The following is a 17,818-nucleotide window of genomic DNA, read 5'->3' as shown; positions in this document are numbered from 1 at the left end:
CTATACCACACCACATCCGCTCACACGCGCGACGACTCTACGCTTGCATCCTGGGCTGTCGAACAAATCTTCCCTCCACAAATCTTTCGTCAATCACTCGCGCCGAGAGGGCGTCCTATATCAACACCATGTCTTTGGTCAACCTCGCCCACGTCTGCTCGCACATGCAGAACGCATCTCTTGCCCGCCTTGGAGTTACGTCAATCCCTCTTTCTCGCATGCACCTCTCGCTGTCTCTCCTCCTCCAAAAGCAAGGCTTCCTCTCATCCGTCACCCTCGGCGGCCCCACACCACCCGCAAAACTGCTGCCACCAGCACACGTCGACGAGAGCGCCACAACACCGTCAAAATCTGTCACTCAAGAGCTTGAGGAAGTCACACAACAAAATCGCGCAACAAGAAGGCTATGGCTTGGCATGAAGTACTGGGACGGCGAACCCGTGTTGAGAAAGATGAAGTTGTTGTCAAAGCCCACAAAGCGTATCTGGTTGAGCAGCAACGAGTTGGGAGAGATTGTTAGAGGCAAAGACTGCAAGTTCATCAGAGGGCTGAGACAGGTTGGAGAGTGCATTTTCGTCAGCACTGACAAGGGCATCATGGAGGCACGAGAGTGTGTCGAGAGAAAGATCGGCGGTCAGGTCCTTTGCCGCGTCTGGTAATGTGTTGCCTTGCTCTGTCAAGCTCAGTAAGCCACCACTGCGCTGATCGTCTGTTCTTGTGTAGAAATACCTGGCATATCTGGCGCTCCACGGTTCTCCTTTTCTTCTTCTACCATGTACAAAACACAACTTTTCAAACAACTCCAAACCGTACTTCCAAATTATGCAAGTGGGACTTCAAACATTGCGCATCAGTCAGCCGCGCATCATCTGCGGCATCATTATCCGTATCGAGTCTGGCTAAACAGTGAAAGCGAACAGGATAATCCAACTTCCCAACTACTCTACACTGTCCTCATCACTCCTTGTAGTCCATCACCAACACCTCTTCTTCAACCCCCAGCTTTGCAGCCAGTGAATCAACGAAAAGAGATTTTCGCATCAGCTCGAGATAGTGCAATACGAGCGACACCATGCCACCAGACAATAGAGACAAAGCTCCAGAGGTCATGGGCTGTATTCCAAAAACATGTTTGATAAATGAAAAAAAGATTCCAAGTGGTCAAACTAGGAAAGAACAGATACTACACTTGATCTAAGCCAGAAGGCAAGAAGACGTGAGGGAAGGAAAGGGAGAGGAGGGAAGAGGAGGGCCGTTTATATAGGGACGAGGAGGGGGGGGCGGGATTATGTAAGCGTGACTGCTGCCTGGAGCGCTGCCTAGAATGTGTCATTGAGAAGTGATGGTGATACTGGCAGTGAAGGATCCTGAGGAAGTCACGATTGCTGGACGTGTTGTTGTTGTGCCAGGCAACAGTGGCATGGTGAGATGGATCTTATCTAATCTTGGCAGATCAATGAGACGCCCAGGCATCCGAACGAAAGTTTGTTTGACACTTCGTTTACTCCTCCACGTTCAATCCTTCGATGTAAAGACCGTTTGCACATGATTCGAACAAGAGGGCCTCATCAGATTCGAAGGCTATCGACACCGAGGCAGTATGAACACTAAGTAAATAAGTACTATCATATTCCCGAGATCCTTTCGCCTCCAATCACGCAAGAGATTTCTATAGATAGTCCGGTCAGGAAAACAATGGCTGGTGATGGATCAACTTTGCGCTCCTCATATACGTCCATGAAAGGTCTAGACAGTTCCATGCATGCAACATCTCAATTTGGCAATATGATCGAGAGATTGACCACCAAGAAGATTCAACCACAGTCCACGCCAAGTGTCCGCGAACAATCTCAAAGGTCAGGAATTTCCGCGAGAGAAAGCTTTCTATGGTTCTAATCGGTCTGAGAATGTTGAAACATCAAACCCAATTTGGAGGATGAAGTTCAAATCCAACCCAAAGGGCACTATCGGCTCGAAATTCGTGCCTACCTTTCAGTTACAGATGTTCATAAACCAGGACGAGTGCTTCCAAACCATCACATCCATAGAACCATTCAAAGATCAGTCGCTAGAGCAGTTGAGGCTGATTGACTACGAAAGTTTGCATCAAAGTGACTCGTCGCTAAGCAGTGAACCTGGTCTGCCTGTCGCGCCGGGTAGTGCAGCCCCTAACGCCAACACATTGGCTGCTTCTGGTGGTTCTGACAACACCAAAATGGAGACACAATCTGCACAGCCAGCGTCTGTTCTCAAATCACAGCACTCAGTGAAAGACTCTTTCGCATCTGGTCACAACAACATGTCATCAGAACAAGTTTGTGCCTGGCTCAACGCTATCCCGCCGCGCGAACCCAAGGAAGACGTCGCTGATACGACTGAGTCGAAGTCATTCTTCGGCTTGCCAACGAAATCAAAACTAGACGGCATTTTCCAGTCAGACACTACTCCAACGTTCAGCTTTGCGCCTGTCAAGAAGAAAGCCGAAGTTTCTTCCTTGAAACACTCAAAGCAGAACGTTGACATACCAGCGCCTGATTCAATTTTCGGCTCTTTACCCAAGACAAAGGCTGTCACTACTTTCTCTTGCGACACATCAGGTCCAAACAGCGACAAGAACCAGAGTGCAGAAAAGTTGCTGAAGGATGTCTCAGTTGTCCCTGCACCACGGAGCATATATGATCCATCGACTCGCAATAAGCCAGCTTCTTCATCTAAAGTCATGGCTAACGAACTTTCCACCGACAATCCAGCATCGAAACCTGCCATGGCTGAGCAAATCAAGCCATCTGGCTACCACGATCCTTTCCGATCTATCTCTACAATGGCAGCCGATCTTCCTCAGGCTCTGAGTGCGGACAATCCGCCAGTGAAGGTTTTGCCTTCTCTCCTGTTTTCCACCGCTCCGCCTACCAACCTCTTCGGATCGCAATCCACTACGAACACGGCTTTGCCTAGCTTTGATAGAGGCTCATCACCTCCTCAAGTCAAAATCACCGCGCCAGCCTTTAAGTTTGACATTCCACCTTCTCCATTTACTTCTGCATCGAACCAGCAGCAGTCTAAGCTCGGATCGGTCTTTGGAGAGCGCGGCAAATACATGCTGCTTCACCATACTGGAGAAAACCACGCGTCTGGTGCAGATGAGCAACTTCGCACTACACCCTTGCTATCACTCACTGTCAAGGAAGCCTCGGAGGCAAGATACAAGAACGCCAAGATGTTCCCCCAATACGCCTTCCTCGGCTGTCGTATATCTGATCCTTTGCCTGCGAATGAGGAGAAGGAGGTCCATGAATCCGTATCCGAGCCCGAACCAATTCTGCTCAATACCAACACTCCCTGATCGGCATTCATCTGCGGCTCTCAGGGTAGTGGCAAGGGTTATACCCTTTCGGCAATCATAGAGAATTGTTTGTTCGCATCGTCCAAGGTTGGAGTGCTGCCCAAGCCGCTGGCTGGTGTCGTCTTCCACAACAACACTGCATCTTCGCACAACATCTGTGAAGCAGCCTATCTCGTTTCTCTGGGCGTCAGAGTCAACATTTTGGTTTCTCGCAGCAATTACCACGCTTTATCGTCTATCTACAAGACTACCATTTCCTCCTCGGCTGCACACCTTCTTGACATTCAGCCTTTAGTCCTGCAGTCTCATCATCTGACAGCCGAACGCATGCATCGCCTCATGGCTTTCCAGGAAAGTGAAACCACTGTGCCTTTGTACATGGAAGTCATCATGCGCATCCTTCGTGAGATGGCAATGTCCGGCTTGCCCTTCAATTACGCAACCTTCAAAGCAAACCTCGACAATGAGGGTCTTCAGCCTGGCCAAAAGGTCATGATGGACATGCGTCTCAACCTTCTCGAATCATTCCTCGATCCTAGCTGCATCAAGGCCACCAAAGCCTCCAAAACTGCCAAGAAGAGCGACATGTTCACCACGTCCCCAGGTACCCTCACCATCGTCGACCTCAGTGACCCTTTCCTGGATAGCAGTACCACATGCACACTCTTCGACATTTTACTCTCTCTGTTCATTTCGTCTCGTCCGGAGTCTGGCCCTCTCCTCTGCCTCGACGAAGCTCACAAATTCATGCAAGCCGCTCCTGCAGCAGAGACCTTCACCGAGAATTTACTCACGGTTATTCGTGAACAGCGCCACAATGCCTGCAGAGTAGTCATCGCGACACAAGAACCCACAATCTCGCCAAAGCTACTCGATCTCTGCTCCATCCCCCTTGTTCACCGCTTCACGTCGCCAGATTGGCTCGCCACTCTACGCGGTCATCTGGCAGGTGCATCCGACCTCGTCACTGTTGAGCAAGGTCAGGGCAAAAAGCAAGGAGCAGCTAAACTATTCGAGCAGATCATCAATCTAGATGTTGGTGAGAGCTTATTGTTTGCTCCTTCTGCTATCTTGGACGAAGACGAGGATGGTAGGGCTAAGAAGTTGGGTACGCAGTGTGTGCGCTTCAAGACTAGAGTCAGACTTGGCACTGATGGGGGAAAGAGTATTCTTGCTGTTAGAGCTTGAGTCATTACGTGGAAGTCGAGATATGTGAATGAATGGCACACTCATATCTCACAGTTAAAAGTCTGCGCTACGAAGAGAACTTTGCATTTCTGTGACCTCTCTTTCAGCAAAGTAACATGCTTACGATGCGCAGTCTAGATTATCGCCATTCGATTGTTCCAGGAATGCGACAAGCTTTTATAATAGATACTTTCGGTGTAAGTAACTGATGGAATTCCATGATGATTGCAGTCTATCTCTTCAGTCCACCAGATTCAAAGGACTGTCCAGGGTGATTCCTTTGGCAAGAAAGTCAAGCAGGTTTTTTTTTTTCTTGATCACAATCCACGTGGGCTCCCTACAAATGTTTGACAAGCGCTTGATTATGATTGAAAGATCTTACTCGATCATTCTGCATCTGTATAAGCGCATGGAAACAAGTTGTGCTGTGTGAATGAGGCGTGACTGTCTTTCGCTTCGTGCTCTATAACATGGATGGAAAACATCGGTGAGGTAACGTCACAAATTTTCAACCGAGATTGACTCGAGGCATCACGTACATACACAAGTCAGTATAGCTTTCCAGACCTGTCGAGTCAGAGTTGTGATGAAGTCTTCATGGTTCCTCGAGGTGATGATCACACCAGTGAGATTCGATGGGCTTGATGCCGCCTACGCCTTACGCCAGATGTCTATAATCATCATTTCTCCGCCAAGTTTCATCAACCAATCACAGTTGATCAGGTCTCGTGGTCTAGCGGTATGATACTCGCTTAGGGAGATTCGCTTCTGCGAACCTTGAAAACTCTAAGCCAATTGCGAGTGGTCCCGGGTTCGATTCCCGGCGAGACCCTTCTTTTGCTCGAGAGGGCATAGTTTTGTCGAGGAGATGGTGCTGGAAGTGCCATGGTGTGGTTTTGGAGAATTTCGAGCATCTTTTGGTGGGTGTGTGGGTGAGGATTCTGGAGCTTCGAGAGACAGCTTGACTGACGGCCGAGACTCCTTCTCGCTTCTATGGCGACACTGCATGAATAGGAGATTATTGCGTTCCTTCTGGGCTGTTCGAGTACGAGTGATGTACTATAAATATGCATAGATCTACGGACAATCCACCTCTTGGCTTAGAGATACGGAAGAAAATGAGTGGGGCAACAACCTCTCGCTCCGCTTAGATGCAGTAATCACCACACTTGCAAACATGCAGCCAAGCATAGTTATGACTCCTGTAGGCGAGTGTGAACAAGAGGGTATATAAGGTAGGTCAGGCTGGGTTCTCTTTCACTCCTGCTCTACTAATACCATCGCATTCCAAATCCTCTCATCATGCGTGCTTCCATTCTCCCTACTCTCACCGCTATGGCCGTGTCTACCGAAGCAGCAAAAGCCTATATTCCATACGTCTGGAACACCACCGCCCCCACCATCCACGACCAAGCAGTCCAGGCCAAAAACGGCTTCTTCACCATCGGCGGCACCGCAGACGGCATCTGCCCGTCCTACAACCCCAACTGCTCATCCGCAAACAAGACCATCATAACAGGTCCAGTATCTGGCAAATACACCGGCAACAAAACCGAAGACTTCTGGCTCGGCATCACAGACTCCAAGGGACAGCAAATCTACGTCTATGATCAGACATTGAAGTACACCCTGCCTCGTACAGATGTGGTTTCTGGTCCTGAGGAAGAAGCTATCAATGGCCCTTTCAGTGTCGACTTTGATGACCTTGCTCAAGCTACTGTGCTTAGATTCCAGGGTAACGACTGGGCGGCCTGCGCAAGCTATGATATCAGGAACGGCATTTCGACTATCGTGCAGCCATTGGTTTATGGAGGTTCGCTGTGGGAGAATGCGTATGGATGGGAATGCACGACGTTCAAGATGGTGTTGGAGGAGACGGATGCAGATGCTGTGGATCACTATAGAAGAGATTGTCCCTTCAAGTGGTTGAACTGCTGCCCGGAGCTTTGCATGGGTCAGAGTTGGGCGATTGTTGATGCGGATGGTACTTGTCTTGCACAGTAAAGAAGACGTCAAGGTAACATGCCGGAACAAGGAACATCAAGCTTATGTGGCAGAGAATCAACCAGGGAAGGCAGTGGAGAGACGATATCGTGTCGTGATTTTATAGCATGGGCTATGTAATGTTTATCGAATCTCGGGTAATCCCACTTCCTTCGATTGGATCCAAGACGATGAGCAGTGACCACGTTCATGCTCACTTACGCTTATCCGCGCTACACTTGTCAGCCTCCATGTCACCCTCAAGGTTTGCCAAATTTAGATCTCTGCCTCAGTCTAGCCCCACAGCGATGTAAAGCAAACAGCCCGAAGATACATCCAATCATCAGTCCAGCTAACAAACTACAGGCCTTGCCCATCCCCAGATACACATACATTGGTCTGCTGAACAACACCGCAGCAAACGCAAACGTGCAGCGAGTAAAGTCCGACGCTGCAAACAGACTAGCTGCATACCTGGGGTAAAGTGTGGGTAGATACATGAAGACGCATTGATAGACCACAAATACGCCTAGAGGAAAGAGTGTGACGCCTATCATGGAGACGATCCAATGCACATCAGGGCGGGATGACCAGCCGAAGATAAAGAGGCCGATAGGAGGGAAGAAGCAGGAGACTAGACCTGGCAAGAGGAGGTCTTCGGGGTTTGTCGGTGCACCGGCTTTGACTTTGGGTATCTGTGAATTTGAGTCAATTGATTGATCTATAGAAATGAACGTCTCCCTGGGCGCGGAGCTCTGTCAAGATTGTGGCTATCTCAAGGCACGCAGATTTCCTGAACCTGAAGCTGAGTCGTCGGAATACGTCTTTTCATCGACTCACTTCATCTGATTCAAGATGTTGGAAACTCATTGTGCCTTACTCCAGCGTGGAAGCAGGAAAGAGTGACGGAGCGAAGCAGAGGGTGGGACAGCAAACTTACGCGGTAAAACACCAGATATGAGTTGTACAGCATAAACGAGAGTAATGTGCCAATGGCGATGGGCAAGAAAGCCAGCCCTTGTTGTAGGAGATCAAAGCCGTACATGTCCCCATAGACCAATGGAAAGGCTTCAAAGAAGGAGTAGTATATGCCATAGATAAGGCACATATAGACGTTAGCGAATAAGACAGCTGGGTCAAGCAGTGCGATTTCCATAGGCTTGATCAGAGAGTCGACAATGATGGCTTGCAGAGTCAAATGCTGCTGCTCGATCTCAACTTCGGAGCGGATGTTGTCTGAGTTCAATGCTTTTCGTAGTCGATGGGCTCGATGATGAAGGATCGTCGCGGCGCTTGTCTCTGGAAGGAACAAGAACATTACGATAACAGGCGCAGACGCGATGAGTGTTTCCCAGATAGTGAACCGCCAGCCAAGATATGGGACCGCTGCACCGGCGATGATCTGCCCAACCACTGGTGCTGTGAAACATGCGAATGCCCATCCTGTCATGGCGCAGGGTAGATATGCCGAATCATAGACATCAGCCAGAGACGCACCACCAGTTGCCAAGATCGGAGATCCGAAGAAGCCTTGCAGGAAGCGCAAGAACATGAATGCTGGTGCATTGCGTACCAGTGCTGTAGGTATGGTCACCAGCATGTATAACGCGAAGGTAGTGATATAAGGTAGGTTCCTGCCGATACTGACAATCTCAGATAAGGGGCCGAATAGCAGGGGTCCAACGCCATAGCCAAAAACGAATAGTGCCAGTCCGAGAGCTGTGTATGCATGATTGGTGCCGAAAAATTGCATGAACTGCTGTTCACCAGATGTCCAAATGGGTGCAGACATGTAAACGACAAAGGAACAGTAGCAGATACACGCTACCACCCACAGCTTCCGGGGCGCCGACCAATTCATGGGGTTTTCGGGATCGGATTTGCTATACCAGTTGCATATAATGGTGCCATTCTTGTGTATCTCCGGTGACCACTGGTGGCCTTTTTCCGCGTCTTCGGGCTTTCCAGCTTCCATATCAGCCGAGAACCTGTTCTGTGTTGGACATGCCTCATCTGAGTCTGCTACCGCTGCGGCCTCAGATGGTGTAGGCGACGGCTCGGGCTTTTCGCCGATGATGAGATCCGCATTCCTGTACTGTTCTCGCTGTGGAAAGACCTCTTGCTCCTCAGGATATGGCAACCAGTCCGGGCTGATCAAGCGTAGAATCTGCCCTGCAGGACTATCCCGGATCGCACTTGTCAAAGTCATGATGTTTTGTTGATGTAATGCTTGAGAACGCTCAGGCTGATGAGCTGAGGGGGATTGTTAAGTAGTAGATCAGTCAGTGGGAATGACGGCTGCGTGGACATGATCGCGATATCTCTGATTCCAAACCAACGCTCAACAGAAATTCGATTTCTCCAAATTTTGGACGATGAGATGCGACCACAGTGAGAGCACCCGAAGTATCCTTCCTCCCCGTGTGCGAAAATCCTTTACATGTAGCTGTCTCAAGGCACCATCCTTTCTACATCAGAAATGATGAGACCAGGATACATTTCTCAACAACTCCCTGTGTCGGGGTTGTCGATGTGAGATATAACTGTGCATTGCTACAGCGTACAGCGCGTTGGTGCTCTGCTCTGGCTGCGGAGAAGGCATGGGTGTGACAGGACAGCGATGACGTTGGTAGACATTCTGGTCTTGGCAGCCCTGGGGCTCTCCAAAACCCCAATTGTTGGAGAAGCTTGCGAACAAGGAAGCCTTGTACCTTTGGTGGGACCTGCATCGCCTACGTGACAGAGATCTGTTCGTTTTCACATCCGGGAACATGCACGAACTGCCTGAGAATGTCAAGCAACACTTCCCTGAGAAGGACTAATCCCTCAAAACCGTTTCATTGCTCCTTTTGCAATCGCGGCTTTGCACGGCATGAGCACCTCAAGCGACACATTACTACCCGTATGACGGCCCTAGCACTATGACGCTGTCAAAGCGTGCTAATACTTGTCCGAAGATACGAATGAAAAGTCCTATGCCTGTTTTTGTGGTAAAGCTTTCGCTCGAAAGGACCTACTCAAGCGGCACGAACAGAATGGCAAGCACTTGGTCACTCCACCGTCCGACGAAACTCCACCTGCTCAGTCAATACAGACGGAGTGCAATGGCATTGAGATCGAGTCTTCGACTGCGACACCTGAACATTTGGGCAGAGGCCAGATGATGATGCTAGACGGGCACTTGCCTCAACAGTCAGCATACCCACTACCAGCATATGCCGGGGGGAGCAGAGCGCCAGACGCAACAGGTACTAATTCCACTCAAGAGTCGTTTCCTGCCCTTCTAATCTCGCTTTCTAGACCTATTTGCGCCCGATGCAGACTTTACGTATTCCAATGACTTTGGCGACTTCTTCAACTTCATCGATACCATGGGCTTAAATGCGGGACTAGATTTCTTGCACGACCCCGAATTCAACATGCACGATCCATCATTCTCGGGCGATGGATCATTGTACTCGACAGCCGAAGCGCTGCAAAAGCCGTCCCAGTCTCTAAATGCTACGGCAGCTGTACCTCCATCTCACCGAATCAGGCCTATGGAAGACGACTTTGATGAGCTGGGACCTGTTCCGTGTCCTTGGAGAGTCCATGAAGAGCAAAGGGCATCGATTGCTGCCGCATTGCTTCCGTTCCAGGATAAGCTTACAGGCTTCAAACTGCCGTCACGACTTATGCTTGGTCGCTACGTCACCGCGTTCTTCGAAGACTATCGGGATCATCTACCCATCATTCATCCTGCAACATCTACACCTTCACAATATTACAAGTATCCTGGACTGTTCTTGGCATTGACAGCTATCGGAGCCGTGTATAGATACGAGAACAAGACTGCCAGAGAGCTATTTCGAGCTGGTAAAGAGGTCGTTCTCGCGTCCTGGCAAGACGAAGACACGTCCCGGTTAGATGAACAGCATCTTTCCGATCAGTGGACCAAAAAGCTGCGCAATGTACAAGCAGCCTTGTTGCTCGACAAATTTGCGTTTTGTCAGTGCGACCTTCGCTCAGCGAAGGATACGTTGACCATACAAAGCTTACTTGCTGGCTATCTCCGCAGCAGCAGTTCCATAGCTACCTTCTCACCTGGGTTGGGTCGTGATAACTGGAATGAGTGGGTACTCCACGAGAGCTTTCGGAGAACACAGCTCGCGACCTTCTTTGTATTGAACATGCACACTGTCTTTTTCAACGCTCCGCCGATGGTCCTAAGTAGTCAGCTAGACGTCGATCTACCCTGCTCAACGGCTGAATGGATGGCACCTTCAGCGTGCGCGTGGGCCGATGTCAGATCGCGTTCGCTTGACAACGTCAGCTTCAGGGATGCTTTCCAAGCACTCTTCTCAGACTCACCCGCAGGAAAGGAGGTCAACTATTCACCATTTGCTAACCTCGTTATTGTTCATGCTCTAGTACAGCGTGTCTACCTAGCACGCCAGTTGCATAACAATCACCACGGCGCCCTTCGAGATGCCGACATGGACGAAATAGGGTAGGTTTTGATGAGAAAAGTATTTTTAGCAACACAGACTGACTCTACCAGACTAGCACTCAAACAATGGACTGCCATCTGGAAGCAGGCACCTGAATCTATACTCGACCCACTCAACCCTGACGGGTCCAATTCTCTTACTTCCACTGCATTCTTGGGACTGGCACGCATACGACTATACTCCAACTACACTTATTCGATGCGATTCGGCAGTTGGGATGCAAAGCAAATAGCAAGTAGCCTCTTCGAAGATGTGCTACCGGCACGCAGTAGCAACATGACATTGGCATTACTGCACTCAGTCCACGCTCTGAACCTTCTGGTCAAGTTTGGAATCAGGTACATCAGTCGTATCATGTTCGTTCGATGGGATAGTCAGAATCTGTTCTATTATCTCGAAGCAGCTGTCTTCTTGAGTAAGTGGCTAGAAGAACTCGCGAATACCCACCACGCAAATCACGCTGCCGGTAAGTGGTCCAATTTTTGGATCTTCTGGTTTACACTGACGATGAATTGGTGGTACAGAGGCAGAGCTCAAGGTCGTTGGGATTGTTGTACGCATCGTAGAAGAAGTGGCAGCATCTCTTGAGCCGTTCGAAAGCTTGGGCCATATCTATACGCTGAACGATCTGGACCACGGCGATCTACCTGCCATGCTGCATGTTCTCAGCTCGCAACTCGCTAGGTCCTGGGCATATGTCTTCAATACTAGCGGATCGCCTTGGCCCATCGTCCGGTTTCTCGGTAGCATTATCGACCACTACGCAGGCATGCTGGAAAAGCAGAACATGCTGCGCCGGACAGCATCGTCAACCGCCGATCAGGGCATGTATCGAGGCTCCTGATACTTCTTTTTCCAGACGCCTGCAATGGTGGTCTCTCCCACAAAGGTAGCTCTGACACCTGGAAGAGAAGAGATTCCGCCGTTTATGCAGACTCAACCGCGGGTTACCGGTGGAGAGGAAGATGCTGTTGCCGAGATAACAGCGTCTGCGTTTCCCATCGCGTTGTTGTCTGCTGCGTAAAGAATTGACGACCTGTCCTCGGAAATGCTAAGGGCAAAGCTGAGGCATACACATTGAAGGGATGATTACGCTCGCTCATCCCTAGATGGTCTTGAGGCTAGCGAATATGCCCAGGGTCGCATACGAGCGGCTGCAGATATTCCCGATGGATTGGCAGATGACTCTGAGTTCACAACAGTCTATAGTGCGCTAGTCTGGCGTTAATTTGACCGCTCCCAGTTCTGGATTCCCCTGCACGACCCGAAACTATACCGTTCAGCAGATTACCTTTTCGATAGTCTCGAACACAGCGTCTCGGCAAGGAAGAATATTCAGCTTGGAACTCAGTCACAGCAACAGTCTCTCCATCACGTTAAGGCAATCACAAAAGTCGGGGGAAATCCATGGTGTCACGTCTTGAGAGCACAGGAGCTCATGGAGGGCATCAGGTGACTTGACAAGGCAAACAATTAAGCAGATGGCTTAATGTTGCAAGACAGGGCTTTCCATTGCAGCTGCCAGCAGACACTACTTACGTATCGTGTATGACCGCGCTCCACCACGCCCTCCTAGACCATCAGTACCACATTTCTCGATTGGAGGCTATGAGGCAATCGACAGCAGCTCCTCGTGTGCGATTGTCAAAGAAGGCTTTCTTCTCTTTGTTGTTGGGAACAGGGAGACTGAGGAAGAGTGTATTATTGACAATAGCCAGGGCTCGAAACAGGGCTCTAATAACGATTCGCGAAGCTCATGCATAGAAGAATTCTTCTCGTCTCTTGACATGAATTTATCGAGGTACAAAAGTCATTGCATATCTTTACAAACCAGTTCAGTGCTTGTAAATAGCAGCTGGGCAATGAGAGTATTGATTGTATTTCCCTGGCTGCGAAATCTCGAGGGAGGTCATTGTAGAAAGCGATCGCAGTCGTATAACTCTACCGTTTCCGATAACAATATGCATTGCAGATGAGCATTTCGGTGGACCATGAACGCGCTATGTCGTCACATTTCAAGCTGAAAAACGCTAGCCACCGCCATGATCATCCTGTCAAAAAAAAAAAAAACGACTTAGAAGCAAAGCGACAATGATCTAGTGGTCAAGATACTGCAGTAACATGTCTCGCAAAAACGAGCTTGTATTGTTACCTTGCCCTGAACGGCTATACGTCCTCAGATGTCCCTAGCTCCAAGAGTATACAGAGATTGTGAATTTGGATTTCACTTGCCGCGTTCTCCCTCTACTTCTCGAGTATAGTCATTGGAGGGAACAGTGGATCTCGTCAACATTTTTGTTTCCAGGAGAGCTTGGTCACAGCCTATGATAGGCTTCGGAAATTACTCCCTTGAGTCACTTGCTGATGGCGCCACGCAAAGAGCGTATACGGATTACACAGGGGTGTTCAATATTTCTTTCGATCGCATCACTTTCTTTCCGCGTACATATTGTGTGAATGTATGTTGTGGAGATAGAGGCGAAGAGACGCGGCCGTCGAACAAGTCCTCATATCCGCTGACTAAGCAGAAATTTCCTCGGCGTTGCGCAACTTCACCTTGATGTTTTTGACACCACAACGCATCATAATTGCTCAGATTTCACCAAAATCTCACATCGTTCTCGAAACCGGAGTATCAACACTAAGCAATGCTCCGAGAAGTTCCTGGTACCCTTCCCTCTCCAACAATGTCTCCTTCACCACAACAACACACATCCGAACTCCACGACGACATTTTCGGCTCAGCACCAAACTCACCTACTCTTTCTCCTTTACAAAATGACGACGACAGCAATCTACAAATCCCATTACAAAGTCTCAACACGACGAATTCAGAACGTTCGGATATCCCTCGTCTACGTAGCACACACGTAACATCCGGCTACCGCGATGGCATATCCGTCTCAAAAGCCTCACACGTGCAATCTGGCTTCGACGAAGGCTTTTCACTGGGTGCTGTTATAGGGCAGAAAGCTGGGTTTTTGCTTGGTGTGCTTGAGGGTCTTGTGCGTGCTATCCAATCTTCTTCTGCTGTTTCTGCAGAGGTCAAGGAAGATGTTGTGGCGAAGTTTGTGGCGGCGAGAGGGGAGTTGGGGTTGCAGAGTTTGTTTGGGAGGGAGTGGTTTGGTGAGGATGGGATTTGGACGTTTGAGGTGGAGGGGGTGGAGGAGGAGGATGTGACGTTCAGGGATGTGGCGGATGCACATCCGGTGGTTGGGAAGTGGGTGGCGGAGGTTGAGGGCCTGAAGAGGAAGTTTGGGTTCGAGATCAAGGCGAGGGAGAGGGTGGAAGAGGGAGAAGACGAGGAGACAACGTCTTGAAAGGTATCGCTCTGCAATTCTTTTACAGGAGATCTCGTGGGTCTTCGTGTTTGAGTAACGAGGCTTGTGAGTACTACTGCAAGATGATACGAAACCAGAGCAACGCAAAAAGTGCCTCTTCCGGATCTTCGAGTCGGTTTTTGCTTCCACGAAGGTGCCTCTGAGCAGCTGCTACCAGAAAACAAAGATCGTCACGACATATGGCGCACGGCTCGTCCAAGCTCAACTCCGAACAGAATGGGCGTGCTACGATGACGATGCTAGATCATAGTCATGGTTGCACTAACACGCGAGTAAAGTTTGGATCTATTGCATACTTTCAGGTGCTGAAGGTTATCGCGCACAGCTGAATAGAGGCATCCAGGAGTCAATGACCGTCTCCTGCCCCTGCAAGGGCCTGAAGTGACCATGATCACGCTTCAATTGCTATAGCTACTATCCTGCGCCGTTGTTAAAATCAGACGGACTCAAGAAATAATCTTCTTAGGATCCTCGTCCACGGACTTTCGACCGTCTCTCATATACTTATGCGCATGAAGATGTTGTGTAGGTCCATGTGTTAGTGGTCATACTCTGGACGAAGAATATACTTCGATCGGACTGTGTATGCTGAATGCCCTCGTTCGCGTTCTGCTTACTTGTGCGCCTGTTCACACACTCGAGTAAAGTCTTCTAGTCTTCAAGTCGATCTTGGGTTATGATGACGATCTGGGTTGGCCCAAGTGCAGCTACCCAGCGTGACCCAATTGGGCAAGAGATTTCTATGTGGCAGCTCTTCCATTATAGCAAAACCTGGCTGTTGGTTGAGCTTGGTGTCGCGCAGGAAATACTCCCGATCGACTCTGTATCTGAACGATAAAGCAGGGTCCATCAGCTCGACACATGGTCGTCGACACTCGTTCAATAGCAGCTTGGCTTGTGACCACTCGCCTAAATTCGCAGTCTCGCTGGATATACTGGACGGTGAGCATTGCACCACATGATGAGTATCGATAAGATTGGGTGGCAACAACCAGTGGAAGTCCCATCCATGCACTTCTGCGCACCTCTCTTTGAGTTTGATACCGAAGATAGTCTGAGAAGAGCCGGCCAGAATGTCGACGAGGATCTTTGAGTCGACATCCGAGCGTAGCAGTTGCAGGTCGGAGCGATTATGCATGATGCGCTTGATCCGAAATATATACCAGGTGCGAGCCGTGACGTAGCGTACCGAGAACATGAAGAGCTCCAGCAAGTCTAGATATCATCGAGTCAGCAGAAGTACGTGCCATCACTTGGTATTATGCCAGTCGCTCAAGAGAAAGCAGAAGTCAATAATCAGTCGAGATCTCAGTAGCTTATTGCACTGAGAAAGGTCGAGACGGGGTTTCATGCTTACCAGGAGGTATACCAACTGCGATGCAGGGATCGAAAATCCAACTCTGCGCTCGAGCCCTCGCATCCTCAAGTTCGTTCGAATTCGGTCCTGTCTTGGACCAGGAGCTGAGTAGCTTGCCATGGTCTTTGCAGAGCGCCTTGAACAGACGCGCATCCCTGTCATTTGGCCTCTGCGCTTTAGGAATGTATCGGTGCAATCTCCAGTCGAATGCAATTCGCCAGATAACGTTGCGGGAAAGGAACATCGTCGCGCCCGAGGCCAATTTCGAGGAAGAATACGAGCGGGATTGTTCGGCATAAGGAGGTGGCGATATCTCAAATATCTTGTCTTTGTCGACAGCATCATTGGGGACACTCAGGGTCGGTGAATAGAGGGGTCGTTCGCGAGGTTCAGACATGCTGGTGTAGCCTTTGTTGGAAGAAATCACTGGGTGAACGAATATCGCAAGATTGTAGATGGATCGGGGTGAAGTAGGAGTGTTCGCGAATCACATGGTGAAGTTGAATGAGGCAGAAAGCGGTGACTCAAGCTTCGTAATTACCTAGCTCGGGCAGGGATCTCAGATGACGCACATCGTTGTTTCCGTCTCTAGTGGCTGACCCGCAGCCATCACAGGTGTAACAATGCGAGGCACAGTTATGTTGCATGTCATCGATACTGCTTAGCGCAGGGAGTTGAGATCGTGATGCGAATCCCAGTGTCCTTGGTGCAGATCTCACTTACATCGATGCGGACTGTAGAATGCTTGTGCCTTGTGACAGCTCGATTGTGTGGGTATCCCACACACGGAGAGATCTATCTACGACTTGCATCTCTACATTCGTACTGACAGTGCGTTTAGAGAATATCGATGCGGATCAGTTGTCCAGCATCTCTGCAACTCCAGCCCAGCATCTTCCCACAGTCTCTCTTGCTCTGCCTTGTCGAACTTGTGGCTACTGACAACATACAAGCCTTCTCCTCCCTTCAACTTCATGCCATCAATCTCCAAATCGTGCGCTGGAACAAGAAATTGATTATGACATCCTTGCTCAGCATCCCAAGTTCCTTGGACCCTCCAATCTTCGGGGCGGAATGCGTAATATCCCAGGAGTCTGTTCGCATGGTGCAAGACATTGGCGATAAAGCGATAGTTGCAGCCTTTTCGATCGTTGTAAGCGTGCCAGACTCTGTCGCTATCTTTGCAGCCATCGACTCCAACAATGAACATGGTTGTTTCGGTCGAGTCCTTCACGGCTTTGACGAATCCATTTAGGAATTTAGCAGCTTGCGACACTGGATAACTGCCGATGGTAGAACCAAGTGAGGATATACACTTCGGTCGCTCGGAGACCACGTTCAACCAGCCAAGACCGTCATCGTAGGTACCTAGCAGTCCATGACACCTCACGTACTCAAACGACGATGATGAGATATCCTTGAGTGTCCTCAGAAGTTCTGAATGGCTTAGGTCGAGAGCGTAGTAGTCGATTGGCCTGGTTTGTGCTTCTAGGGCGTCGAGTAGGATTTTGATCTTCCTGAGGCAACCACTCCCAAGTTCAAGTATGACTGATCCAGGCTTAATCTGGGTAGCGAGCTCAGTGCTATGTTTCTCCAAAAGATCAATTTCGCAGTTTGTGAGGTAGTACTCTGGCGAGTGAGTGATGGCTTCGAAGTGTTGCAAGCCCTTCTCGTCCCAAAGAAGCAGTGATGGAAACTGAGATGGCGTCGCCGCGAGGCATTGTTCGAGCTCTCTCTTTAGTGAGACGTCGTGTGTTGAGGAGCGAATGTCGATTATGTCGACATCATCCTTGTCGTGATATGAGTCTGCAGACATCTGAGGTGATAGTGATTGAGAAATATCGAAGTCGAGGCTGGCTGTTTGTTGTGCGAATACGAGGCGCGAATGTGATGTTGTTGGAAATTGGTGTTGTCAAAGCAAGAACAGAGCAAGTCGTCGAGAAAGTGAAAAAGACTCTGCTTTGCATCAAACTAGACCGCGAAGTCCAACACGGTGTGAAAGTCGGGCCAAACACGGAAAGGGTCATCTGGTGACATTTGTCGCTCGCACTTGCCATCTTCCTAATACAGTCGGAAAGACGTGAACAAAGAATTTCCGTCTGGACGAGTTCCAGAT

General features: G+C 49.5%; 8 protein-coding genes across 8 annotated transcripts; 5 read left to right on the top strand and 3 right to left on the bottom strand.

The window, feature by feature from the left end:
• Positions 1–128: 128 nt before the first annotated feature.
• AUEXF2481DRAFT_66787 (uncharacterized protein) lies at positions 129–659 on the top strand (the record flags this gene model as incomplete). The annotated part of the gene is made up of 2 exons (XM_013487172.1): positions 129–320; positions 366–659. The coding sequence occupies 2 exons, from the start codon at positions 129–131 to the stop codon at positions 657–659; spliced, it is 486 nt and encodes a 161-aa protein (XP_013342626.1).
• A 1,277-nt stretch (positions 660–1,936) lies between these two features.
• Positions 1,937–4,531, top strand: AUEXF2481DRAFT_6154 (uncharacterized protein; the record flags this gene model as incomplete). The annotated part of the gene is made up of 2 exons (XM_013487016.1): positions 1,937–3,286; positions 3,368–4,531. The coding sequence occupies 2 exons, from the start codon at positions 1,937–1,939 to the stop codon at positions 4,529–4,531; spliced, it is 2,514 nt and encodes an 837-aa protein (XP_013342470.1).
• A 779-nt stretch (positions 4,532–5,310) lies between these two features.
• AUEXF2481DRAFT_41290 (uncharacterized protein) lies at positions 5,311–5,560 on the bottom strand. The gene has a single exon (XM_013487120.1). The coding sequence runs from the start codon at positions 5,537–5,539 to the stop codon at positions 5,318–5,320; it is 222 nt and encodes a 73-aa protein (XP_013342574.1). The 5' UTR covers positions 5,540–5,560; the 3' UTR covers positions 5,311–5,317.
• A 273-nt stretch (positions 5,561–5,833) lies between these two features.
• AUEXF2481DRAFT_30645 (uncharacterized protein) lies at positions 5,834–6,535 on the top strand (the record flags this gene model as incomplete). Its single annotated transcript, XM_013487070.1, has 1 exon — positions 5,834–6,535. The coding sequence occupies one exon, from the start codon at positions 5,834–5,836 to the stop codon at positions 6,533–6,535; it is 702 nt and encodes a 233-aa protein (XP_013342524.1).
• Positions 6,536–6,774: 239 nt separating this feature from the next.
• On the bottom strand, positions 6,775–8,723 carry AUEXF2481DRAFT_47379 (uncharacterized protein; the record flags this gene model as incomplete). Its single annotated transcript, XM_013487154.1, has 3 exons — positions 6,775–7,209; positions 7,455–8,474; positions 8,631–8,723. 3 exons carry the CDS (start codon positions 8,721–8,723, stop codon positions 6,775–6,777), a joined length of 1,548 nt encoding a protein of 515 aa, XP_013342608.1.
• Positions 8,724–9,129: 406 nt separating this feature from the next.
• On the top strand, positions 9,130–12,200 carry AUEXF2481DRAFT_292926 (uncharacterized protein). Its single transcript, XM_013487247.1, has 5 exons — positions 9,130–9,416; positions 9,472–9,762; positions 9,815–11,003; positions 11,055–11,470; positions 11,529–12,200. Exons 1-5 carry the CDS (start codon positions 9,305–9,307, stop codon positions 11,846–11,848), a joined length of 2,328 nt encoding a protein of 775 aa, XP_013342701.1. The 5' UTR covers positions 9,130–9,304; the 3' UTR covers positions 11,849–12,200.
• A 1,491-nt stretch (positions 12,201–13,691) lies between these two features.
• AUEXF2481DRAFT_30642 (uncharacterized protein) lies at positions 13,692–14,324 on the top strand (the record flags this gene model as incomplete). The annotated part of the gene is made up of 1 exon (XM_013487069.1): positions 13,692–14,324. The coding sequence occupies one exon, from the start codon at positions 13,692–13,694 to the stop codon at positions 14,322–14,324; it is 633 nt and encodes a 210-aa protein (XP_013342523.1).
• A 679-nt stretch (positions 14,325–15,003) lies between these two features.
• On the bottom strand, positions 15,004–17,518 carry AUEXF2481DRAFT_30641 (uncharacterized protein; the record flags this gene model as incomplete). The annotated part of the gene is made up of 4 exons (XM_013487068.1): positions 15,004–15,560; positions 15,703–16,128; positions 16,244–16,290; positions 16,533–17,518. The coding sequence occupies 4 exons, from the start codon at positions 17,516–17,518 to the stop codon at positions 15,004–15,006; spliced, it is 2,016 nt and encodes a 671-aa protein (XP_013342522.1).
• Between the last annotated feature and the right edge of the window lie 300 nt (positions 17,519–17,818).

The sequence above is a fragment of the Aureobasidium subglaciale genome (assembly GCF_000721755.1).
Source record: "Aureobasidium subglaciale EXF-2481 unplaced genomic scaffold scaffold_14, whole genome shotgun sequence".
NCBI classification, from domain to species: Eukaryota; Fungi; Ascomycota; class Dothideomycetes; order Dothideales; family Saccotheciaceae; genus Aureobasidium; species Aureobasidium subglaciale.
Note: the sequence above shows the minus strand (reverse complement) of the source record. Positions and strands in the feature narration are given on the sequence as shown.